Source organism: Salvelinus alpinus, chromosome 18 (genome assembly GCF_045679555.1).
Source record: "Salvelinus alpinus chromosome 18, SLU_Salpinus.1, whole genome shotgun sequence".
NCBI lineage: Eukaryota > Metazoa > Chordata > Actinopteri > Salmoniformes > Salmonidae > Salvelinus > Salvelinus alpinus.
The window spans coordinates 24446844-24474198 of record NC_092103.1 but is presented as its reverse complement, the minus strand read 5'-3'; the positions used below and the strand labels follow the sequence as shown (position 1 = coordinate 24474198).

Below are 27355 nucleotides of genomic sequence, written 5' to 3'. Positions count from 1 at the left end.
CCCACTGAGCAGATTCAGAGGCACTTGACCCTTCTATGTGGTATTATTTGAGTTATGCTTAAAGGTACAATGTATCAGTCCACTTTGAGTATACATACGTTAAAGAATGTGGGCAAGTTGTAGGCTACTCTTGAACTGTATTCTCATTCACTGGCCTCTCTCTACTTGATGGGCCCTTGCTCTGAAATCACGTTTTAAACCAACGTGGGAGACGAAGAGAGCCACACTGACATTACATTGTATTGGGAAAATGGAGGCCTGTGGGAGAGTGAGAATAGGTGGAGTGATCTGACTTTACTGGTCTGACTGGTAGGTCTGGTGGGGGTGTATGCTAAATGTCAGAGACATGACGGGTGTGGTGAGAGACACAGAAACGGATAGAGGAGAGTTAGAGCCACTAAAGAGGGAGAGAGAGAGGAATAAAGGAGTGGTTAAAAAAACAATGTTGTTGCTCCCATCAAGGAGCTGACCATCTTTTTTTACAACAGCAGTCGGACCTTTTGGATCCATAGCTTCTTCTGACCTTCAGTGACCTATGGTGATTTAGCCGTATGTGTGTGGATCAGGATACACACATGAGGACAGGCTGACATTGACAGCTCTCACTCCTCTGAGAACCAACAGTAACTAGTTTCTAGGCTCTAAGGGTCTGAGCGAGATGGCTGAAGGCTCCAAGATTGAACTCTTCATCAAGGTAAGAGTCAGAAACCTAACTTTCCTCCAATGGAGCCTGTATTAGGCCTACTGTATTTAAATTTTAAACTTTAGTCCTGTTTTAGAACAACAGGTTGTACATTTTAATTCCAGAGACAGCTTACAGCAAGGAAAGAATAAATATTTGTTCATACAAATGTAGGATCTTAAATTGAGCCAGTTTGCTACAGCAGGAAAATAATCCTGAAGCAACAGGAAATGGGAATTATGATGTGGATTATAATTAATGGACATTTTTGTAGGGTTGATTTAAAAAAATTGTATGGGAAATAAAGTCCAACATTTCAAAGTGGAAATTGCAAACGTCAGAAGGCTTTTAAAACCTCAAATACACTACACATTTTCAATGTCCTGCATTGCAGGAAAGTTCTCCTGCAACAGCGTGACTCTTACATCTGTAAATAAACCTAATAGAAAAGCAGAAACTTTATTATATGTGAGTCCAGGTGTATTTGTAAGTCACATGGCTAGTTGCTATAACTACAAGAAAATTAGCATGTGGTAAGCTCCCATTAGTATACCATACATGTTCCAGGGAATTCAACTACACTACCGGTCAAAAGTTTTAGAACACTCATTCAAGGGATTTTCTTAATTTTTACTATTTTTCTACATTGTAGTGTAACCATCTCACCAGGCTCGAATTTGAATCTCTATTAACTTAAGTAGAATATCTCAACAGCATGGGGATGTCAGGTGAGAAGGACATCTCCAATAAGAATCCCTATTGTAAACTATCTAGGGTGATGACAAATAGGGTATTAACTTCAGATGGAATGATTATAGATTTTTGTTATTGTATAAGGATATACTTTCCCATGCATTAAATTCAATTGAAACAGTAAATGACTCCACCAAGGCAACATACACAAGGTTCAAGATGTGTATTATTACATTTTCAAAGCACCACATCAAAAGAAATACAAATAATAAACCCCAATGAGTCGTGCACAACCCATGTCCAAATTATTTAAAGCTTGCTTAACCTGTTGGCACGCGTTGGAGCTAAAAAAAAATGACGACACACATAAAGTCCAGAAGCACCCCACCGTTGTGGTTACTCACTACACGTAGATATTCCCTCAGTGAAGTATGGCAGTTCCTTGCAGGTTTCCTCACAAGATCCACAGCAAGCACGGCTATCAATGCAGACAGTACTCTTTAGCAGTAACCGATATCCTATGGGAACATGACCTCGTAAACCTTTCCCAAGCAATTCTCTCTCGGTGTCACACGATGCTAGCCTGTTTGGGATAGGGGGCAGCATTTTCACGTTTGGATGAAAAGCGTGCCCAGAGTAAACTGCCTGCTACTCAGTCACAGTTGCTAATATATGCATATTATTAGTAGATTTGGATAGAAAACACTCTGAAGTTTCTAAAACTGTTTAAATGATGTCTGTGAGTATAACAGAACTCATATGGCAGGCGAAAACCTGAGAAAAATCCAACCAGGAAGTCGGAAATCTGAGGTTTGTAGTTTTTCAACTCTTGGCCTATCGAATACACAGTGTCTATGGGGTCATATACACTTCCTAAGGCTCCCACTAGATGTCAACAGTCTTTAGAACCCTGTTTGATGCTTCTACTGTGAAGTGGGGGTGAATGAGAGGGGATTGAGTAAGGTCTCTCCCAGAGTGCCATGAGCTGACCATGCGCGTTCACGTGAGAGTTAGCTTGAGTTCCATTGCATTTCTGAAGACAAAGGAATTCTCCAGTTGGAACATTATTGAAGATTTATGTTAAAAACATCCTAAAGATTGATTCTATACTTCGTTTGACATATTTCTACGGACTGTAACGGAACTCTTTGACTTTTCGTCTGCACCTAGTGCTGGCGCGTCATGAATTTTGATTACTGTGCTAAACGCGCAAACGAAAAGGAGGTATTTGGACATAAAGATGAACTTTATCGAACAAATCAAATATTTATTGTGGAACTGGGATTCCTGGGAGTGCATTCTGATGAAGATCATCAAAGGTAAGTGAATATTTATAATGCTATTTCTGACTTCTGTTTACTCCAACATGGCGGATATCTGTTTGGCTTGATTTGTTGTCTGAGTGCCGCACTCAGATTATTGCATGGTTTGCTTTTTCCGTAAAGTTTTTTGGAAATCTGACACAGCAGTTGCATTAAGGAGAAGTAAATCTTTAATTCTGTGAATAACACTTGTATCTTTTATCAATGTTTATTATGAGTATTTCTGTAAATTGATGTGGCTCTGTGGCAAATTGACGGGATGTGATGGAGGCAAAGCCAAATGTAAACTGAGGTTTTTGGATATAAATAAGACATTGATAGAACAAAACATACATGTATTGTGTAACACGTTGTCCCGGGAGTGTCATCTGATGAAGAATATCAAAGGTTAGTGATTCATTTTATCTCTATTTCTGCTTTTTGTGACCCCTCTCTTTGGTTGGAAAATCGCTGTATGCTTTCTGTGACTAGTTGCTGACCTAACATAATGATATGTTCTGCTTTCGCCGAAAAGCCTTTTTTGAAATCGGACACTGTGGTTGGATTAACGAGAATTTGATCTTTAAAATTATGTAAAAAAATAATAATAATTGAATTATGAGATTTCTGTTGAATTTGGCGCCCTGCAATTTCACTGGCTGTTTGCGAGGGGTTCCGCTAGCAAGCTAGGCTAGGCTAGGCTAACCTCAAGGCTGTCAAATACCCAAATACGATGAGACGGTAGCTTCAGTCTTTACTAAGTCTTTCTTAACAAAATTATAACAACTCTCTTATAAAATAAAAACAACATTTCCCTTCAAAACTCGGTAGGTATCAATTTTGTTTTATTTTTATCGTCTCCTTTTATAATTTTTCTTCACCAACAGTCATAATGTAACGTCCATCCTTTTCTCAACGTCTCTCTCCCTCTCCTTTTTCCCCCAGGCCTCCCGTTAACCAGGTCAACTCTCCCATTGACCACAGTTTAACAAGCGACCTTATTGGTCAAAACTTAAACTTAAACTTAAAAGTAAACCAACCTATTCAATTATACATTAAAGAAATATTTCTTCAAAAGAAATGCATTAACAACATTACAATTTGGGAGAAATTCAATCACCTTTTAAATCTAATACCAATTAATTATAACAAATAAACTCAATACTTGGTTCTAACAAGGGTATTACAGTAGAATAATAGTGAAGACATCAACACTATAAAATAACACGTGGAATCATGTAGCAACCAAAAAAGTGTTAAACAAATCAAAATATATTTTATATTTGAGATTCTTCAAATAGCCACCCTTTGCCTTGATGACAGCTTTGTACACTCTTGGCATTCTCTCAACCAGCTTCATGAGGAATGCTTTTCCAACAGTCTTGGAAAAATATGCTGAGCACTTGTTGGCTGCTTTTCCATGCAGTCCGACTCATCCCAAACCATCTCAATTGGGTTGAGGTCGGGGGATTGTGGAGGCCATGTCATTTGATGCAGCACTCCATCACTCTCTTTCTTTGTAAAATAGCCCTTACACAGCCTGGAGGTGTGTTTGGTCATTGTCCTGTTGAAAAACAAATGATAGTCCCACTAAGCCAAAACCAGATGGGATGGCGTATCGCTGCAGAATGCTGTGGTAGCCATGCTGGTTAAGTGTGCCTTGAATTCTAAATAAATCACAGACAGTGTCACCAGCAAGCACCCCCACACCATAATACCTCCTCCTCCATACTTTACAGTGAGAACCACACATGCAGAGATCATCCATTCACCCACACCGCGTCTCACAAAGACACAGCGGTAGAAGCCCAAAATCTCCAATTTGGACTCCAGACCAAAGGACAAATTTCCACCTGTCTAAGGTTCATTGCTCGTGTTTCTTGGCCCAAGCAAGTCTCTTCTTATTATTGGTGTCCTTTAGTAGTAGGTTCTTTGCAGCAATTCGACCATGAAGGCCTGATTCACGCAGTTTCCTCTGAACAGTTGATGTTGAAATGTGTCTGTTACTTGAAGTCTGTGAGGCATTTATTTGGGCTGCAATTTCGGAGGCTGGTAACTCTAATGAACTTATCCTGTGCAGCAGAGGTAACTCTGGGCCTTCCATTCTTGTGGCGGTCCTCATGAGAACCAGTTTCATCATAGCACTTGATGGTTTTTGCGACTGCACTTGAAGAAACTTGAAGTTTCAAAGTTCATGAAATTTTCTGCATTGACTAACCTTCATTTCTTAAAGTAATGATGGACTGTTGTTTCTCTTTGCTTATTTGAGCTGTTCTTACCCTAATATAGACTTGGTCTTATACCAAATATGGCTATCTTCTGTATACTGCCCCTACTTTGTCACAACACAACTGATTGGCTCAAACGCATTAAGAAGGAAAGATATTCCACAAACTAACTTTTAAGAAGGCACATCTGTTAATTGAAATGCATTCCAGGTGACTACCTCATGAAGCTGGTTGAGAGAATGCCAAGTGTGCAAAGGTGTTATCATGGCAAGAGTGGCTATGTGAAGAATCTCAAATGTGAAATATATTTTGATTTGTTTAACACTTGTTTGGTTACTACATGATTCCATATGTGTTATTTCATAGTCTTGATGACTTCCCTATTATTCTACAAGGTAGAAAATATTTTTTTTTAAATACGAAAAACCCTTGAATGAGTAGGTGTTCTAAAACCTTTGACCGGTAGTGTATATTGTGGAAAATAAAAACAGTGATTTCAAAAAGTTGTTTTTCGATGGAGCAATGTAACCTCTTAGTAAAAGCTTGTGTTTACATTATATCCTGTACAGTTACTGAGTATCGGTGTGTTTCTGTGAGAATCCAGGTCAGTTGAACAGAAACTGAAAAGAGGCGTCTCCAGTTTGGAGGCTTTATCCCCTGCTGCTGAAAACGCCTTCGCTTCCTCACATTCCAATGACTCAGTTATGTTGATTCTCAAAGGTTACATCATAGGATGTACAGGTGTTGTAAGAAGTGCTATATAAATAAAAATGTAAACTTTACATTACTGTGTCCTTATTGCAGTGTAACTACGTAAGTTAGTAAAGTGTAGAAAGTACTATAACAATTAATCGTCTTTCTTACACTGTACTTACATTATGAAACAATTGAAAAACACGAATTACTGACTGATTGAAGAGACCACATTTTTATTCTGTCCATTTTCCTTCTCTATCGCACACCCCTCCAACCTCCACCCATCCACCCGATAGGCCAGTGATGATGGGGAGAGTGTGGGGAACTGTCCCTTCTGTCAGCGACTCTTTATGATCCTCTGGCTGAAAGGGGCCAACTTCACCCTCACCACAGTAGACATGAAAAGGTATATATGTGGCTTTCACTCTCACGCACATACACTCTCCACAATGATGCACTTAATGCAACAGTTCAATCCGTCCAAGCCAGGCATGAATCGAAGAGCTTGTCCATACATGTCCAGGTAACAACTACTTATGAACTGCTAACACTGATAGAATAACTAGAGGATTGTGTGTGATAGATGAAGTGTGCAATTAGAAAGCTTTTCTCCCCCATGTGTTTTATCTGGTCCCCTTTCTGTCAGGGCTCCAGAAGTGCTGAAGGACCTTGCCCCAGGCTCTCAGCCCCCGTTCCTCATCTTCGGCGGAGAGGTGCGCACCGACACCAACAAGATCGAGGAGTTCCTAGAGGAGGCACTGGCTCCGCCACAGTGAGTGTGTGATGAACATCAACAGGCATAAATTCACGCACGCACGCACACACACACACACACACACACACACACACACCAAAAGAGACAAGTCATTAATAAATAAATGTTTATTACAGGGCAATTAACATCTTTGCAGTCAAATGTATCCTCCACTGGCTCAACTAACTCAGAAAGCTGAGAGCTAATGGCATTACCTTTCCAGGTACCCCAAGCTGTGCTGTCGCTACAAGGAGTCCAACGGTGCTGGAGATGACATCTTCCACAAGTTCTCTGCATACATCAAGAACCCTAACCCTGGACTCAACGATAGTAAGAGCCCCTCCTTGTTTTGAAATTGATGGATGAGTCATTGAAACAGTAGTTCTGTTTTTTATGAGGCTTTGCTGCTTTTCAGTGCTTGAGAAGAAGTTTCTGAAGAGCCTGATGAAGTTGGATCAGTACCTGCTGACGCCACTCCTACACGAGCTGAACCAAAACCCAGACGTCCCCAAGTCATCACGGCACTATCTGGATGGGAACTCCCTCAGTCTGGCTGACTGCAACCTGCTGCCCAAGCTCAACATAGTCAAGGTTATCAGATCAAGCATTCCAGGAAGTCCTAGATTACATCACCTTTGCTAGTGTCATCTATTGTACTTTCCTCTATTCTGCTCCTCTTTGTTGGAACCATCTCAATCTCTATCAAGAAGGGCAAAGGTCTATTCCTTTTACAGTATTTATAGGTGCACTCAGATGTGTAGCTATGGTTTAAGCAATGGGAATATTGGTTTTTTTATTAGTCTGTATGACTGCAAGTACCACTAGCACCACTGTGCTACTAGTAAACAGATGAAAATGTTGTTCAGTGTGGTTCAGTGTGTGTCATGTTGACTCCCTTTTCCCCTCTCTTGCTCACCACAGGTGGTGTGTAGGAAGTACCGTGACTTTGAGATCCCTGTGGCTCTGCCCGGTCTGACCCGCTACCTGACCAAGGCCTACCAGCAGGACGAGTTCCGCTATACCTGCCCCAAGGATTCTGAGATCCTACTGGCCTACCACTCGGTGGCCAAATACCTCAACAAGTAGATCAGGAGAGGAGGGGGAGAGAGGAGGGCAATGAGAGATAGAGAGGGAGGGGGGCAGACAGAGTAAAAGAGGAGTTGAAGAAGGTATGTTTAGACAAGAGAAGAAATATAAAAGGGGAAAGAGGGCTATGAAGCCATGATTTATGTGTAGAGGAGCAGAAAAATAAGCCTGCTGCCTGTGCCTCAGAATGAGGCATGTCTGTCTTCTGTCAGTAACACATTTGTGTATAACGCTGTGTGTACAGGGTGAAGGTCTGCTCATATATGTACTATTACAATGTGTGTGCAATACAATTATGTGTTGCCTGTTTAGTTTCTGTAGATATTTGCGTTCCTTGAATTATACTCAACTGTTAAAACATAAATTTTAATAATCTTTCAATGTAATTTATGCTCACTTTAAAAATCTAGCAATGTGCACACTTTGTATGGCAATTGTAAGGATCTGGATGTTCTATCCCTGAGAGACAAAGAGAAAGCATTATGTCAAATGCCAAGTAAACAAAATATAATTGTGGTACTATTGTATGTGGATTGATAGGTTTTTCATTAATGAAATGTGCTATATTGAAATTACTATCATAGCAATGCCCAGATAAATATTAGTCTGAGTAGGCCTAAACCTAATTTTAATTGGCTTATCTAAAAGTGTTTGGCTTGCAACCTGTTTTCATTGCTGTGGGTGGAATCATAAAATGAGAATGATCAATTCTATGGGTGGAATAATCACAAGTCAGAGACCACTATGATGACACACCAAATGCATTTGATGGATCCTTTTTGTCTTCTAATGCCTCGAGGGGAAAGTAATCCAAAAGTAACGGCAGAAAATCAGAGAAGTTATTGTGTTTGGGTAATCCAAAAGTTATGTTACTGATTACAATTTTGGACAGGTAACTAGTAACTGTAACAGATTACATTTAGAAAGTAACCTACCCAACCCTGGTTTTGGTTCTAACAGAATAGATATATTATCTATGATACAGACAGTCAGTTCAGTGGAAGAAACACTGAACTTCTCTTATATTGTAATGTGGTCTGTGTGTAGCGGAGTCAGGCGCAGGACAGCAGATATGAGTAAATAAACGTACTTCACTCAACATATACAAATGCAATACAAAAAGAGAGCCCACATTAACGGACCGTACTACATACAAACAATTACTCACAAACAGACATGGGGGAACAGAGGGTTAAATAATGAACAAGTAATTGGGGAATTGAAAACAGGTGTGTAAGACAAAGACAAAACAAATGGAAAATGAAAAGTGGATCGGCGATGGCTAGAAGGCCGGTGACGTCGACCGCCGAACAAGGAGAGGGACCGACTTCGGCGGAAGTTGTGACAGTAACCCTATTGAAAGGGAGAGATTGAAAGAGAAGAGAGTAAAGAAGTGGAGAAAGACAAAAGAGGAGATGAGGACAGAAGCGACTGATGACGAAGATGTCGTTGGAAATATCATTGAAGAAAAGAACAAGACAGACAAAAGTATCAGGAGGTGAATCTTCAGCTGGGGAAATACTAATGTCAAAGAAAGATACCAACAAAAACTGAGAGGACCTTTCAGAGGGAGAGGGAGGAAGGTGATAACACACAGTGCATTCGGAAAGTAGTCAGACCCCTTGACTTTTCACATTTAGCCTTATTCTAAAATTTATTAAATATATTTTTCCCCTCATCAATTTACACACAATACTTCATAATGTTAAAGCAAAAACAGTTTTTTATAGATTTTTGCACATTTATTAAAATAAGAAACAGAAATATCTAATTTACATAAGTATTCAGACCCTTTACTCAGTACTTTGTTGAAACGCAGCGATTACAGCCTCGCATCTTCTTGGGTATGATGCTACAAGCTTGGCAGATCTGTATTTGGGGAGTTTCTCCTCTCTGTCAGGTTGAATTGGGAGCATCACTGCACAGCTATTTTCAGGATTCTCCAGAGATATTAGATCAAGTCCAGGCTCTGGCTGGGGCACTGAAGGACATTCAGAGACCTGTCCCGAAAGCCACTCCTGCCTTGTCTTGGCTGTGTGCTTAGGGTCATTGTCCTGTTGGAAGGTAAACCTTCACCACAATCTGAGGTCCTGAGCACTCTGGAGCAGGATTTCATTAAGGATATCTATGTACTTTGTTCCATTCATCTTTCCCTTGATCCTGACTAGTCTCCCAGTCCCTGATGCTGCCACCACCGTGCTGCACCGTAGGGATGGTGCCAGGTTTTCTCCAGATGTGACGCTTGGCATTCAGGCGAAAGAGTTCAATCTTGGTTTCATAAGACCAGAGAATCTTGTTTCTCATGGTCTGAGAGTCCTTTAGGTGCCTTTTGTAGGCCACCCGTTGCCTTGATGACAGCTTTGCATACTGTTGGCATTCCCTCAACCAGCTTCACCTGTAACGCTTTTCCAACAGTCTTGAAGGAGTTCCCACATATGCTGACCACTACTAAAGGACACCAATAATAAGAAGATGATGTCTTCACTATTATTCTACAATGTAGAAAATAGTAAAAATAAAGAAAAACCCTTGAATGAGTAGGTGTGTCCAAACTTTTGACTGGTACTGTATATACAAAAAAAATTGTTTTGTTGCTTGCTTTGCATGTTGTTGCATCCCCGGTTAAAGGAAGCAGGTTCTTTTTAGTTATTGTAAAGAGAAACTTGACAGTATAAAGCATTAACATCACAAAGAGGTTTATTTCCAAGATGACAGTGGATACTACATAGCCGGTTCCAAGCTGTGTCCATCTGCACCTGCTCAAAGGAAAACACAATTGAGTACCTTGGCCAACAACCAATGAGGCCTGCCAATAAAACTATGCGCATCCAATCAGATACACATTTCCAATATCACGCACTGAACACGTGAATACCATTTTAACCAGGTGTGCATAATAACATGCTGCTTATCTCTCAAACACTACACATGTTATTATAATATGTGTCACATATCAGTTTGTAACCAATGTAAAATGTAATGTAAAAATGTTTAAACATAGTCTCTTTTTTGCTTTCTTGAGTAAGGCAGCTCCAAAAGGCAGGCTTTTTAGCCTAGCTCAGTGCTTTCTGTGGTGGAGAGGCAGCCAGCGGAAAATGCAGAGCATGGGGGTTGGTAAGGGGTGGACACTACGTCACTGCAAAATCTACAGGGAGAGCTTGAAAGTTCAATCCACCTTGGGTGCTACCATTGATTTACATTAGAAGTGCCCATCCAAGAAGGCTCAAGGTCGTTGGCCACAGATACAATTGTCAAATCACGTTATATCTACCATAGCTTTGATTGGACTGATCATGCCAACATTATACTTTCAAAATCTTAGCTAGCAAGCTAGACAAGCAGTCATCATCATGAATCACGTCAATGATCAACTGGCCAAGTCTTGAGTTTAAGGGACTCTTTTCCAAGCTTAAAAGGATAAACATTCACATAAAACCATGGGCCAGAAAAAGTTGAATACATTGGCCATGCTGTCAAGCCAGACTTCAGTGAGTTCAAGACAACTGGGAACTCGAAAAAAACGAGCTCCGACTAGGAAAATAAGTTTTGAACTGTCATCCAACTCGGAATTCCAAGTAGGGAACTCAGGCCTCTTTCTAGAGCACCGACGTCATGATTCAACCTTGTTTTTTTTTTCTTTTCGAGTTCCCAGTTGTCTTGAGAGCACCATAAATCCAGAGAACGCCAGACCTCGATGACAAAGTGTCATGATAAAATTTGCCCACAAGAAGGACCACACAACTGTGGGTCCAAAAATATATTGTATGCTGCTGCATAAATGATGTAATATGCCAGGGAGATATGTATACTGTAGCTAAGAAAGTAATACTAAGTGTATGTTGTGTAGTAAGCTGTTAGTAGCCATGTGCCTCACCATAATAATTTGCTCCCTTTCCCCCCCCCATAACCTAGCCTACTGTTCTGACTTGGTGGAGCACATGTATTCTATAGCTTGTTTTAGAGAAATGTCATCATCAAATTTTGTAAGAGGATAAATCAAGGGGGCATATAAGCAGAAAATGAAAGCATTTTCTGCTTATATGCCCCCTTTATTTATCCTACTGTCCTGGCTTGGCGTACAGGGAGAATACCGTAAGAATGGCCCAGGTTCTGAATTCTGTTGCTTCACATTTCAAAGGTGCTGAACAAATAGTTATATTGCCTACATCTGGCTTGCTCATTAATGTCTTAATCCAATTTTTTTATTAACCTTTATTTAACTAGGCAAGTCAGTTAAGAACAAATTCTTATTTTTCAATGACGGCCCACCCCTCCGCTAACCCGATTGTGCACCACCCCATGGGACTCCCGATCCCAGCTGGTTGTGATACAGCACGGGATTGAACCAGGGTCTGTAGTGATGCCTCTAGCACTGAGATACAGTGCCTTAGACCACTGAGCCACTCCGGAGCCCGCTATATTATTTTATCCACTCATCGTTCCCTTATGCCATAGTTTGTACATTTCAAGTCTACCTTCCAAGCCACCTTGGGAGGTAGACTTGGATCCTTTTGTTTCAAAGTAGATTTGTTAAACACTACCAAGAAACGCTCAGTGTGACCCTGATTTAGCCCACTGCAGTAAGATAAGGATGGTCTCTGAATCACTCCAAAGCCTAAACTTGTATTTTAAATTTATAAAATGATTCAACTTTTGTCAAGTTAAACCTGTCATACATTCCATTCAAGGGTTGCGCCAAATGATAGCCAGTCCAGTGTAGCAGTCCAGTGTAGCGGAGAAAGCTAGCTGACATTAGCCTACTAGTTACACCAAAGACAGGTTTCCCCTTTTATCTGTGGTGTTACACATTATGGTAGCCAACAGCAGGTACCATCTACTTTTTAAACTTAGATTTAGGATTGTTCCTACTTCCAGTAAATAATGAAATCCAAAATTTAAGAGCAGAAATGTTTCTCTCCTGAAGACCAATCGGGTTTGGTAGCAGCCTTGCCGAGCAACACCTGATTCATCAACTGGGTTTAATTCAACCGTGTTAGTGCTTAGCTAGAACAAATATGTAGGTGTGTCATGCTAGAACAAAACGACCTAAGAAAGTAACTAGCTTGTAATACCAATACATGCTTTAGGACAGACCAACTCAATTCAAGGGGCTTTATTGGCACGGAAACATATGTTTGCATTGCCAAAGCAAGTGAAATAGATAAACAAACAATACAAAATTAACAGTAAACATTACTCACAAAAGTTCCAAACTAATAAAGACATTTCAAATGTATTTTTATCTTGTTGACATGTCTCTCCAATGCACGGACAACACTGCTGACAACCTGCGCCCATCCAGTCCCCAGCTCAGGCCGTTACCTTATGACCCCGACACTCCAGTCAAGCCCCAGGGGAAAAAGATGAGGGTGTCACTTCTTGAGATGCAAAACAATATTGTGATGCTTTTGACAGCAGAGATAGATGAAAGGGCAGATGGCTTGGAGGACATGGTTAGGAGGAATACGATGAGGCCATAAAAACATCTGTTGACTTTCTCTGGAGAAGTGAAAACCCTCAAAAGTGGCATGAAGGTGGAAGTTATCTGCCAGGAAAATGAAAAGAAGGTGGCTGAACTCAAGCAAAAGGTGAATGAGGAGGAGAGATGCTAGTGCAGGTGGAACTTGAGGCTCCATGTAATTCCAGAGCAGGCGGGTGAGGACATCAAATGCAGAGTTGTTGACATCTGTGGAGCTGTCATTCCCCAATCAAAAGCCAAACTTCAGGAAAATGTGGACATCGTTCATCGTTTCGGAAGACTCATGGATCAAGACAAGAGACCAAGGACAACCATCATCCGGGTCACCAACAGATCTACACGTGAGTTCTTCATCAAGCACAAATTGAGGTTCACGGAGGATCTGATCTCTGCGGACAAAGTGACACGGGAGAAACTGTGACCGATGGTGGCTGCAGCTCCAAAGGCAGGGAAAACTGCATTTTTTGTCAGTGCAAGAGTGATCATCGATGGGAAAGAAATGTGGCAAAATCGAAACATTTGAGAGACAGCCAGAGTCTAACTCAGCCAGAACTGGCAGGCCTAAACACTGCCTAATTGCCAGGTGAAAAGCAGCCTTTTATTGTAAAGAATTTACACAAACACTTGAATGAGAAAAGGCTGACCTGAAAACTGGTAAACTGAACACTAACTATGGGTGAATAACTGCTTATTGTAATGTCTACACAATGTCTCCCCCTTGTGGGAATAAGAATAATTTGGTTACTTTATGACCAGTGTTTGTTTTTGTTGGAGAGGTTAATAATGAGATGGACATCCTTCTGAGTTACATATCCTTAGGAAAAGCTTATATTAGCATAACAAGGTTGTTGGTTGAAGTTTGTCTTTATCTCCTTGTTCAATTAATGTCAGGGGTATTCTTAATTTACTCAAACTTAAGGCTATTTTCCTGTATTGCAAACGGTTTAATGCAGCCTTTTACTTTCTACAAAAGACTCATGCTTGTTCTTCCGATCTAGCTTTTGGAAAAATCAATGGGGTAACAATATCTGGTTATCATATGGCAACAACCACTCTGCAGGTGTAGCAGTTAAGAGGTGCATTTAAAGGGACGGTCATCAGTAGTAAGACTCACCACTCTGGGCTTTGGTTAAGTTTAACCGAATTTGAAAAGTGAAATGTTTTTATTAGGGAATATCTATCCATCCAACAACAAACAAAACAGGATACTATTTCAAGAATTTGAAGAAGAGATTTATAGAGTTAAAGGTGTATTTCAGGATATCAAAATTATCTTAGGTGGAAATTTAAATTATGTATCTAATGTGATGATTGACAGATGTCCTCCTACCAGATCCAGCATAGTTAATCCTGAGTTTAATAATCTATGTCTTGGATTATTCAATATTTGGAGATATAAATATCCTGATAAAAAGGACTGTCCAGACAGTCAATAATTGACTTCTGGTTGATTTCTAATTCATTAGATAATGTATTCCAGGTATCCATTGAAACATCAATTCTTATGGATCATAAAGTTGTATTCTTATCTTTAAATATTAATGGCTCTGAAGTTAATAAACCGAATCGGAGTTATTGGAAACTCAATAGCAGACTGTTGGAAGATGATTTCAAGATGGATGCCAAAGATATTATACAAGAAAAATTGTTGGACTTTCCTCCAGTTAAGTCTTATGGGAAATATTGGGAATGAATGAAGTATGAAATAAGTCAAACAGCCATGAAGAGAGGTAAAGAAATTGCTGAACTTCAAAGATTGAGGGAAGAGAAACTTGTTAACGAAATACTCTCGAATCTCTATGGAGGACCTTGCTGAAGATAAGGGTCATTTATTTTTTTACAAATTTTGTTAGCGCGTTTTGTTCAATAATCCACTGTCTCAAACATCCGGTGAAATTGCAGAGTGTGAAACTCAAAACAGACATTATCATAATCAACATACATAAATGATACAAATGTTATACACCAGCTTAAAGATAAACTTATTGTTAATCCAACCGCTGTCAGATTTCAAAAAGGCTTTACGGCGAAAGCAAACCATGCGATTATCTGAGAACAGCGCCCAGCAGACAAATCATTACAAACAGTTAGCAGCCAAGAAGAGGAGTAACAAAAGTCAGAAATAGCGATAAACTGTATCACTTACCTTTGATGATCTTCATATGGTTGCACTCCGAAGACTCCATGTTACACAATAAATGTTTGTTTTGTTCGATAATGTCCCTCTTTATGTCCAAAAACCTCTGTTTTGTTGGTGTGTTTTGTTCAGAAATACATTGGGAACAAAGCGCAGTCACAAAAGACAGACGAAAAATCCCAAAATCACCATAAAAGTTCATAGAAACATGTCAAACGATGTTTAAAATCAATCCTCGGGTTGTTTTTGTCATAAATAATCAATAATGTTTCAACCGGACAAAAGCTTCGTCAATAGAAAAGGAGAAACAAGAAAGGCGCTCTCCCGGGCACGTGCTGGACTTATGTCTGGAAATGTCCACTGTCCTCTCATTGAAAGTGCTGTATCTCCCTCATTTTTCAGAGTAAAAGCCTAAAACAATGCCTAAAGACTGGCCACATGTAGAGGAAGCCATAGAGATCATGAACTGGGTCCTAAGTCTTTGGCTTTCAATGGAAAAACAGGCATTTCAAAATAAAAGCACTTGCTGGATGGATTTTCCTCAGGTTTTCACCTGCCATATCAGTTCTGTTATACTCAGACATTATTTACATTATTATTATTACATTAACTTTAGAGTGTTTTCTATCCAAATCTACCAATTATATGCATATCCTAGCTTCTGGGCCTGAGTAGCAGGCAGTTTACTTTGGGCACGCTTTTCATCCAAAATTCCAAATGCTGCCCCCTACCCTAGTGAAGTTAATCCAAAGGGGTAGGCAAGAGAATGGTCGTGGACAGGCAAAAAGGTCAAAACCAGATCAGAGTCCAGGAGGTACAGAGTGGCAGACAGGCTCGTGGTCAAGGCAGGCAGAAATGTCAGGCAGGCGGGTACAAAGTCTAGAAACAGGCAAGGGTTAAAACCGGGAGGACTAGAAAAAGGAGAATGCAAAAGCAGGAGAACGGGGGGGAAATGCTGTTTGACTTGGAAACATACAAGACAAACTGGCACAGAGAGACAGGAAACACAGGGATAAATACGCTGGGGAAAATAAGCAACACCTGGAGGGGGTGGAGACAATCACAAGGACAGGTGAAACAGATCAGGGCGTGACACATTGATTGGCTAGTGATGTAAATTGGTGGTGGGACAGCCAGGAGGAAACGTTTTTTCAACTGGTTCATATTGGACAAGAAATTGCGCAAAAGCGAATTGAATAGAACACTGTAATTTAATGTATCTTGTCCAGTTGTCTGGCGTGATGATCGGGCTGGGGTGGCAGTCCTTAATTGGCATTGTGGTGCTCTTCATCTATAGAATATACAGTCATCCATCCTCTGCCTCCCTGCTTCATGGGACAAGCATGTGGACCAAGAACACAGTTGATATTGAACTTGACATTATACACACTGAAAACGTATTGGGACAATGAGCTAAATTTGACCACACCAGCATTGGCGAATAATAACTGTTGGTCCTGAACAGAGAATCCTTGTTCACAGGACATCCTTTCCATCTGTGCTGTATACTATATAGGCCTAGTTGTATTTTGCACTCTGTTTACTAGCCACTATTGCTCACAAAAGCGGTGTTATCTATGTTGATAGCATGTTGTGTCTGTGTTGGAAGGTGGACAGCAGGCTGTTCCCCGCTATCACTTCAGGAAGAGAGACAAGGTGCTCTTCTACGGCAGGAAGATAATGAGGAAGGTTAGTCATTCTTAAAATGTGTTTCATTTGGCACCCTAATCCCTTTATAGTGCCACTACTTTTGACCTGGTCCCATAAGGCTCTGGTCAAAAGTAATGCACCAATGAATAGGGTGCCATTTGGGATACACATCTGTTCACTCTCCTACTTACCAACCTATTGACAGAAAGGTATGCCTACTGTAGCGACCTTAACCCAAGACCTAGCGAGCTCGTCAAGAGGGTCAGATCTCCTGGCATACGGTGTTAGGTTGACAGTCACTGGACCTGGGATTGAGTCCCAGTCGGGGTTTCCTCCTGATTTCACTACATACTACCTTTTACTTGGGAAATGGAAGAGACTCTTCACCAAGTCACTTATCTCCATTCCTTGCATCGTTTATCATGGCCCGTTGTAACGATCATCTGTGGTGGTAGAAGGATCGGACCAAAGCGCAGCGTGGTAAGTGTTCATGTTTTTAATAAAAATCCCAAAACTGAACACAGGAACAAAAACAATAAACGATGATCAAACGAAACAGTACCGTGTGGCGAACAAACACTGACACGGAAACAAACACCCACAAACCAAAAGTGAAACCCAGGCTACCTAAGTATGATTCTCAATCAGGGACAGCGATTGACAGCTGCCTCTGATTGAGAATCATACCAGGCTGAACACAAAACCCCAACATAGAAAAACACACATAGACTGCCCACCCCAACGCACGCCCTGACCATACTAAATAAAGACAAAACAAAGGAAATAAAGGTCAGAACGTGACACCCGTACTCATAAAGTGCCTCAGAGTAGGATGGCTGATCTAGGATTAGTTAAACTTTTCAATTCAAATAAATATGATTATATGGTCAGCAGGGACCTGATCCTAAATCAGCAATTATTTATTCTCTGAGACACTTTATGAATAGAGGCCCAGGAGTTTAGCATGCCAATCCTTATTCCCATTCTTTTGAATTTAAATTAATTTCTGACGCCTTTATAATTTCAGAATGTTACGTATCAATTCTTGGAATTGAGTGTGAATCTCCTGTGATTTGTCTTCTGATGATAAGAAATGTTAGTTACGTGTTTCCCATCTAGAACGCAGAGCAAAGTAGCATTTTGTGCCTTTCGTATCTCATCCCTTCATCCCCTTCCTTCCATGGATTCCCTCTCTGTCTCTCTCTGTCACTTGCAGGTCCAGACCCTGTCCTCCCCTCTGTCCTCTACCTCGAGTGTCCAAGCAGTGCCCTCGGAAGAGACCCAAAGTCCTGAGTATAGCTTGCAGGTAGGCTACCATCTTTAGAGGCTGTCACACCACTACTCAAAAAAGAGGAAATTATATTTAAGAAGGGCGCACTATTCTATGCCATCTAATGTGTGTGTATGTTCTAGGATCCTGCGTATCTGTAAGAAGCTCCCAACCCTTCAGCCCAAGGAGCCCCCTCCATCCCTACTGGAGGCTGACCTGACTGAGTTTGACGTGCAGAACTCCACTCTCCACTCTCACACACCAGTAGCAGTGTGTGTGTTCTCTGTCTAACTCTATGTTGTCTCCCTCTGCTCTCAGGGTGCTTGGCCACTTTGAAACGTTCCTGGAGCTGTGTTGTCACATGGTCTTGTGGAGCTACATAAAGGGGAGGGGCTGTTCCGGCTGGGAGATGATTACAATAGCATCTACGTGGTCCAGGACGGACGTCTGGAACACTGCATCCACGAAGACAGAAGACCAGGCTAGAATACCTGCTGGGAATACACCATGAAACCCATGGTGTATTCAGAATTAGCCTTAACCCTAACACCAGCATCCACTGACATTTTTGCTTAGTCAATATCATAGATGTATTTTTATGAGTCACTCCGTGCACATAGGGGAATTTAGCTTTCGTGTGTGGTACAGGATGGTACAGAGCCGGTTGTGAAGGACGTGCTCCCGGGGGACAGTGTTCATAGCCTACTCAGTATTCTGGACATCAGATGGAGTGGAAATATAGTCTCGTCCCAAATGGCACCCTATTCCCTTTATAGTGCACTACATTTGACCATAGGGCAGTTGTCAAAAGTAGAGCACTATATAGGGAATTGGCTGTCATTTTGCACAAGACTATATCTCCGTTCCATCTGACACGCCTCACACAGCCTCTGTTCTCCTCTACCCACCTCTTCACCTATCCATGCATCTCTCCCTCCTCCCAGCCAGCTCTCAGCTCATCCCTCCCTCCCTCCACTGCTATACCTCTGTTCATCTTTGCTCCCTCTCTATTCTTCTCCTGCTTATTTTTCAATCTGTCTATTCCTCCCTCTATCCTCCTCTTCTTATTTCAGTGTTCCATCCACATTAATCTATTTCCATCTTCCTTTACCAGATTAGGTCACTCTGGTTAACCCTCCTTCGCTCTCTCTGTCTTATTTCCCATCTCTTCCTTGTGTGATTGGTTGGTTCCTGTGTCCCTCAGGGTTACTCCGCCCCCTATAAGACACTGTCAGCACGGGCTGCGTCTTGCTTCACTAACCTGCGTCTGCAGGAAGCCTTCCAGTCTGTGTTTGAGTAGTACCCCGAAACTCTAATGCGCGTCATTCAGGTATGACCCCAACCCTCAGCCTGGTCCTAAACCCATTCAAACAAACAGGACTGTTTGGATGAGACCCCCTAATGGCAATGTCTGCGTCTCAAATTGCACCCTATTCCCTATGGGCCCTAGTCGAAAGTAGTGCACTATGTAGGAAATAGGGTGCCATTTGGGAGACACCCAAGGATGTAAACTCTGCTTAACCTGAGTTGAAAGTACACCCTGATTGTTCTGAAGAATAGTGCTCTTGTGGCTGTATTACAGCCATTGTGGTGTTTGATCCACGTTGGTGTGTGTGTCCCAGATAATCATGGTGCAACTCCAGAGAGTGAGCTTCCTGCCCTTACATAACTACCTGGGCCTGACCACAGAGCTCTTCAACCCGGTGATACACACACTTACACAGTACAGTACACACTCCAGCGATATCGTGCTCACACACACACACAACCTAATTTCACACACAATTTGTGACGGTTACTGGGGTGGTAGGAGAGGGGAGTCTGGTCAGGATCCCACACAGACCCCACCTACACCTACAGGAGAACCCTGTCTCCAACCCCCCCCCATACGAGCTGGCCAGAGTCACCATAGACGAACGCCCCTCCAGCCCTGTCATTTATAAGGTGAGCCTCCATTCTTCCTCCCTTCCCTCTCCTTTACACCTCTCTGTGTGACCCAAATGAAACACTATTCCCTATATGTCATATAGAGAATAGGGTGCCATTTGGGTCACCGATACCTTTGCCTCTGGGCCTGCGTCTGCTTCACTAATGTCTGAATCACTCCCCTTCCCTCTCTGTCCTCCCACCTCTCCTCCAGTCCATCCTGAAGAATAGTGTGACCATGCAGCACACACCCTTGGCGGTGTTCCACTACACAGACAGTGAGGGATGCTCTGACAACGTTCACCCCAGCAAGGTCAGCGCCATCGTCCAGACCTGCTGGGCATCATCAAGCTGCAGGTGAGCAGTTTTGGACAGGGAGTACCATATAACGTATAATATACAGTAATATGTACGTAGTATATATGGTTAAATATGGTAATCAAATTAGTGTTGCACGGTATATCGGGACCACGGTAATATCACGGTGCCAAAACGTCATGATAGCAACATTTTAGAACACCGTAGTCCCATTTCATATGACACTACCTAATTCTTCAGCACGACCGATCTAAAGATTCTTCTGGCACCTGTTATAAAATGTTTATAAAGTCAGTTTAAAAGTTCTGTTGAATTTAAGCAACAGCCACTAGTCTTTTGTATGCGCAGATCCAATAATATTAACTTTAAGGCTCTCTGTGTACTTTGCTCTGTTCATCTTTCCCTCGATCCTGACTAGTCTCCCAGTCCCTGCCTCTGAAAACATCCCCACAGCATGATGCTGCCACCACCATGCTTCACCTTAAGGGTGGTGCCAGGTTTCCTCCAGACGTGACACTTGGCATTCACGCTAAATAGTTCAATCTTGGTTTCATCAGACCAGAGAATCTTGTTTCTTATGGTCAGAGTTCTTTAGGTGACTTTTGGCAAACTCCAAGCGGGCTGTCATGTGCCTTTTACTGAGGAGTGGCTTCTGTCTTGCCACTCTACCGTAAAGTTCTGATTGGTGGAGTGCTGCAGAGATGGTTGTCCTTCTGGAAGGTTCTCCCATCTCCACAGAGGAACTGTGGAGAACCGTCAGAGTGACCATCGGGTTCTTGGTCACCTCCCTGACCAAGACCCTTCTTCCCCGATTGCTCAGTTTGGCCGGGCGGCCAGCTCTAGGAAGAATCTTGGTGGTTCCAAACTTCTTCCATTTAAGAATGATGGAGGCAACTGTGTTCTTGGGGACCTTCAATGCATAGGTCATTTTCTGGTACCCTTCCCCAGATCTGTGCCTCGACACAATCCTGTCTCGGAGCTCTACAGACAATTCCTTCGACCTCATGGCTTGGTTTTTTTCTCTGACATGCACTGTCAACTGTGGGACCTTATATAGACAGGTGTGTGCCTTTCCAAATCATGTCCAATCATTTGAATTTACCAAAGGTGGACTCTCAAGGATGATCAATGGAATTAGGATGCACCTGAGCTCAATTTCGAGTCTCATAGCAAAGGGTCTGAATTCTTATGTAAGTAAGGTTTTCTGTTTTTTAAATTGTATATATTTGCTAAATGTCTAAACTTGTTTTTGCATTGTCATTATGTGATATTGTGTGTAGATTGAGGGGGAAATGTTTTGTATCTATTTTAGAATAAGGCTGTAACGTAACAAAATGTGGAAAAGGGGACGGGGTCTGAATACTTTCCGAATGCACTGTATTATGTGCCTACTATGCCTGTTGAATGTAATTATCATATACAGAAATGGGCATACAGGCTGTTGTATGCATTATACGTCTGTTTGTATAGTTTTAGACAAACTGTGCCCTACTTCCCTTTGTCTGACCTTTCGCTGACCTTTTATTCTCTAGTTGACCTTTTCTCTTTGACCCTGTAGTTGGAGCAGATGCTGGAGGGCAGTGAGGTGAGGGCCCAGAAGCAGCTGGTGTTGTTACACAGGGAGGATGGCCCACCACCCCAGGGCACTGTGGTGGCTCAACATGAGGAGCTGGATCTCCAGACACCTGCACCTCTCCTGCTCACGCAGGGTCTACTCCAAGAGGAGCCTGCCCAAACTGGTATGCACACGCACGCACGCACGCACGCAAACACACACATCTGATCTGCCAAAACTGCACAATCAGACACCACCCATAACGAAGGTAGACTTGCCAGATAACCCCACTGTTATTTCTAGTGTCCAACCATTTAGGAACTATTGTGTTAAGCTCTTCTGAGTGTCTGTCTCTCCTCTGCAGATAGAGATGTACCAGCTTGTGTTCTAAAAGCCAGCTAACTGCCATTCAGACTTTTCCCCCCTGCCCAGGGTGCTGACCGGCAATGCCATCGCCCTCATATGGGGGAGGAGGAGCCAGGTACGACCCAATGACTCCTGATCTCTGACTTCTACATCACTGACATCACTAAGCACTATATATAGTCACTAGTCATTTCTGTGAAGTCATACCATGATACACTCAAATCACTGACTGCTTCCACATGTAATTTCTCGCTCTTTTAATTGTATCTTGTTCTCATGTCTCTCCTCTCTCTTCTCCTGTTTCAAGGTTGGTTCCTCTTGTCTCTCTCTTGTGTTTTGTTAAGTGCCTTGAACTATGTGTCTTGTTCCCCTTGTGAATTGGTGTGGTACTAGTTTTGACATATGTGGTGATGTAAAACAAGACGTTTACTTGGCAGTTACAATCACTAACAGTGAACATAAGTAGAGATGAGTTGTGAGTCTGTTGTGTGAAACCGTTTCAAAACATCTGCACTGCAATCTGTTTTTACACCTGCCAGACACAGGGAACGCTGCAGAGACTGGTTAGTCATCAGAACCACACACATGATGAAAGCCGAGACATTACGTCAATCCACATTCCTTTAAGTTTGATGAGGGAGTCTCTCTCTCTCTGCTCTGAGTGAGGCAGGGATCCCTGTGGACCTGGTGGGTGGCGTTTCCATCGGCTCCCTGATGGGGGCGCTGGACACAGAGGACCACAGCCGCATGAGAAAGAGGGCATGAGAGTGGGCCATGGTGAGAGACTCTTTCTCAGTTCTTCTTTCCTCAATTCGTTGCGTCCTCCGTCCTCGCCTCCTTCTCAAAATGCATTGGAAGAAAAAGTCAAAGGGGAGGGAGATTGGATATTTTTGTCCAAAATACCTTGAGAAGGAGGCAAGGAGAGAGGACGCAAGGAATCCAGGAAAGACAAATTTAGAAATATTAATTTGATCTTCACTCAACCTTTAACTGTCGCCTATTGGCAAGTGTTTACATTTTGGCCAGGATGGTTTAAGAAGTCTTGTGACTTCAATGGGACAAAGTGGTGAAATTAAAGGTGAATTATAAGGGTTCTCATCGATTTGTTCCCAGTCTTTTTGATGGTGTGTTGCAGGAGATGACATCAGATTTTAAAAAGGTGTTGGACCTGACCTACCCCATCACTTCTATGTTCTCTGGCGCTGCCTTCAACTCCAGCATTTACAGTGTTCAAGGGCAAGCAGATTGGTGAGGAAGAGACACCTTCACAGCACAGCTGGAGTCTTGGGACTAACTGGCAGAGAAAGTGAATGTGAGCCTCTCTCACAGCACTGCATAGGACTACAGCCTCAGGTACTGTGTAAACCAAATATATGTTATTAATACACCTTTAATGGCTTGTGCTAATTTGCAATTCATTTATATGACTTGATATTGGGTTCATATCGGAGTGAAAGTTTGTTTTTGTTTACTAAGAATATACATGTCATTTTTTTAATAATTACTTGAAATGTATAGGATTACTTAGGATGTGTCCCAAATTGTACCCTGTTCCCTATTTAGTGCACTGTTTTTGCTCTTTTCAAAAGTAGTGCACTATAAGGAATAGGGTGTCATTTGGGACGCAACAATAAGACACTGGAGGTATGAGCACAGTTCAGTTGTCAGGATGGTATTTGACCTTTGACCCCTGTAGATGTGGCTGCCCTACGTGTGTTGTGTGCATCAGTGAAGAGCAGTGACTACTGCGAGTTCATCAGACCGCCCATAAACCGCTATCGCACACTGGAGTTTGGCAAGTTCGACAAGATCCCTGTGAGTCTCACTCTTTGTCTTCGACATGGGGAGTTGGTCTGTCATTCAGTCTCTTTTTTGCTTCCTCTTGCTCTCCCTCTTACTCTAGACCTCACTTCTTCACACTTCACCATTCATCTATCTTTCCTCCTCCTCAGTCAAAAGTGTGAAAAGGTTTTCAAGGATTGTCTGAGATTAGCTACATTAGATTCAGGCTTGTATATATTGTTTGTGTGTGAGAATGATGTGTGTGTCCTGCAGGAGGTGGGTTACCAGCATGGCAACACTGTGTTTGATGTGTGGATTCGCAGTGGAGTGGTAGAGAACATGCTGTAGGACCACCACCAGGAGGAGTCTTGTAACACACAGAGCAACAACAATGGGAGGGAGGGAGTGAGTATCAGGGAGGGAGGGAGTATCAGCGAGGGAGGGAGTATCAGTGAGGATCAGGGAGTGAGGGAGAGGATCAGGGAGTGAGGGAAAGGATCAGGGAGTGAGTATCAGGGAGTGAGGGAGAGAATCATGGAGTGATGGAGGGGATCAGGGAGTGATGGAGAGGATCAGGGAGTGAGGGAGAGGATCAGGGAGTGAGGGGAGGATCGGGGAGGGAGGGAGAGGATCAGGGAGTGAGGGGAGGATCGGGGAGGGAGTATCAGGGAGTGAGGGAGAAGATCAGGGAGTGAGGGAGAGGATCAGGGAGTGAGGGGAGGATCAGGGAGTGAGGGAGAGGATCATGGAGTGATGGAGAGGATCAGGGAGTAAGGGAGAGGATCAGGGAGTGAGGGAGAGGATCAGGGAGTGAGGGAGCGGATCATGGAGTGATGGAGAGGATCAGGGAGTGAGGGAGAGGATCAGGGAGTGAGGGAGAGGATCAGGGAGTGAGGGGAGGATCAGGGAGGATCAGGGAGGGAGTATCAGGGAGTGAGGGAGAGGATCAGGGAGTGAGGGAGTGAGGGAGAGGATCAGGGAGTGAGGGGAGGATCAGGGAAGATCAGGGAGGGAGTATCAGGGAGTGAGGGAGAGGTTCAGGGAGTGAGGAGAGGATCAGGGAGGGAGTATTAAAATGAAGAAAAACCTTACTCACTATTAGAGATGGAATGGCAGACATTTACAGAGTTTTGATGATGCTGTTTTTAAAGGAGTGCTCTATATATGACAAGATATTGTAAAATTGTGTATTTTAATGCGATTGTTCTGAATGATTTCTGTATGAAGTCCCTATTCAAATATACCTGTGCACTGTCTGTCCCATGTGTCCAGCAGGGACCTGTGACCCTTCCCAACGCCTCCTTCACTGACCTGGCTGAGATCGTGTTCCGCATCGAGCTGGCCAAACCTGCTCTGGTAGACGGTGAGGCTGCTACATGATCTTATCTGCACATAGAGCAGCAGAGTGCTGTGGAGGTCATGGAGGTCCAACAGGCATCAAGGTGTAGGCAACAACAAGACCACAATACCAAATGACCTGAGACCTTAGCTATTTGGCAACAAAAGTGCCATCTCTCCTTCATGGGATTGGCTCGCTGCCTCCTGTACATTGCTGTCCTGGGGAAAATAAAATATTATTTTATTTTTGTCTTCCTCCTTCCTTGTTATTGTTGAACATTGTTTGGGCTCTGTGAGATGGGTTGTGTTTATGCTGCCACAGATCAGAGCCACGGAAGTGGTTGGTTAAATGATGATGAATATGCACCTATGACTAGAGTGGCATTTTGTTACAGTTCCTGTACTTACACTTCTCCTTCCCTCTCTTTCTCCTTCCTTCCTCCCTCCGGTTGTACTTGTACCTCACTCTTTTATTACCCCTATCAACTCTCTTCCTCTCACTACCTTTCTTTCTTCCCTTCCCTCTTTCCATTCTTCCATATGTCAGAGCAGTCCGACTACTCCACAGACTAATAGCAGGAGGCGGTGGGGAGTGCCTACTCAGACATTGAGCTATCCAATCACTACAGCGAACACACCACTAAGGGGGAGGAGACTGCTGACACAGTGCAGTGAAGCTTTGAATGTTGATGTTTCTTCTTGGTTTATCTCGGTATTGCATCATTTTCTCTTTCCTTTGAGACTAAAGCCTGAGATCAGCCTTATGACCTAATCACTGTAGCTCCACCTCTTCCTCAGGATGAAGATCTGCTGGACAGGGGGTGCAAACGTCGCCATCCTCCCCCAGGCACTGGTGGGGGGAGGGGTAAAATGTGAACTATAGTGTGTAGGCTGATGCTATATGGTGCTAATGTGCAGGCACATCCAAGACAGCTGTAAAACACAGCTGATTTGACTAATGAATCATTAGCCTTTACTTACCTCTAGAACTAGCTTTATAGATGTACTCACATGACATTAAGCCAATCAATGCAGTATATATTTTTTAATGTGTGTTTATCCATACAGTCAGGGGCGAAAATCTGATATCAACCTTAGAGGGGACAATTACATTACATTTTCTCAAGAGCAATTCCTGAGGGGGACACCAAAAGTAGTGCTGTAACACATAGCCTACGTTGTAATATGTTAAATGTATATTGAGGAACCATAATTCCTACAACTGAATAATTGATAGGTACAGTAGTTAACTGAAGGGTTTAACCAACTTGTTTAAATCATTATAATACTACTACTAATAATAGTTATAGCAGTGCTCCTTACCAGTCCAGTATGTATGCAGGTATTCGTACTTACAACTAGCAATATCAAGAAAGGCCAGTAGGTGACAATGGTACTGTACACTGTATGGGTGTAGTTTTCATAAATACAATGAACATGGTGTGATCTCATCTAAAATAATCTCCATTGAGAACCATCACAAAGTTAGTCTCTGTATTGAATTGACCTTTTAATTTGACTTTTTCTGATACATTTATATAGTCATTAAATGTGCCACTGGCCTGAGTCTACTACAATATCTTTACAAGAACAAAAAGCTTAAAATAAGTACAGTTCTAAAAGCAAAATAACTACTTCAATGAAAAACCCAAATAAATCAAACAAAATATCCTTCAGTCAGTGTCTCAACTCTTCAAACAGCAGCTATGGACAAGTATGTCGCACAAAGTATGCAATTTTAAATAAAATAACATGAAATAAATAATTTGTAAGTGTACTGTCATGTACTAAAAACTACTCTCCTCTAGGCTGCTTAGTACCCGCTCATACTGCCCTAGCACAGCTCTAATAGCAGTATTCCGCACACTCCACCTTGTTGGACATAGGGGTTTCCGGGTGGGCAGATGTGTTTCTTTGGACGTGGCAATTGATTCAAACATGCTCTTAAACTTTCCTGACTGGCCATAGAGGACACCTAACTGATGGACCCAAGAAAGGGAATCCCGGATCAGTGGGGAGGCTGAGCAGCCAGCCTGTGTAATCAGATTTACACAGTGTGCTCCACAATGGACATAGAGGGCTAATGGCTGCTGC

At 42.4% G+C, this 27355-nt stretch overlaps 1 protein-coding gene and 1 pseudogene across 1 annotated transcript; both read left to right on the top strand.

The window, feature by feature from the left end:
• Nucleotides 1-364: 364 nt before the first annotated feature.
• On the top strand, nt 365-7967 carry LOC139544045 (chloride intracellular channel protein 4-like). Its single transcript, XM_071350735.1, has 6 exons — nt 365-694; nt 5897-6006; nt 6247-6372; nt 6578-6684; nt 6770-6945; nt 7276-7967. The coding sequence occupies exons 1-6, from the start codon at nt 659-661 to the stop codon at nt 7438-7440; spliced, it is 720 nt and encodes a 239-aa protein (XP_071206836.1). The 5' UTR covers nt 365-658; the 3' UTR covers nt 7441-7967.
• Nucleotides 7968-13202: 5235 nt separating this feature from the next.
• On the top strand, nt 13203-26137 carry LOC139543425 (patatin-like phospholipase domain-containing protein 7; annotated as a pseudogene).
• The last annotated feature ends 1218 nt before the right edge of the window (nt 26138-27355 follow it).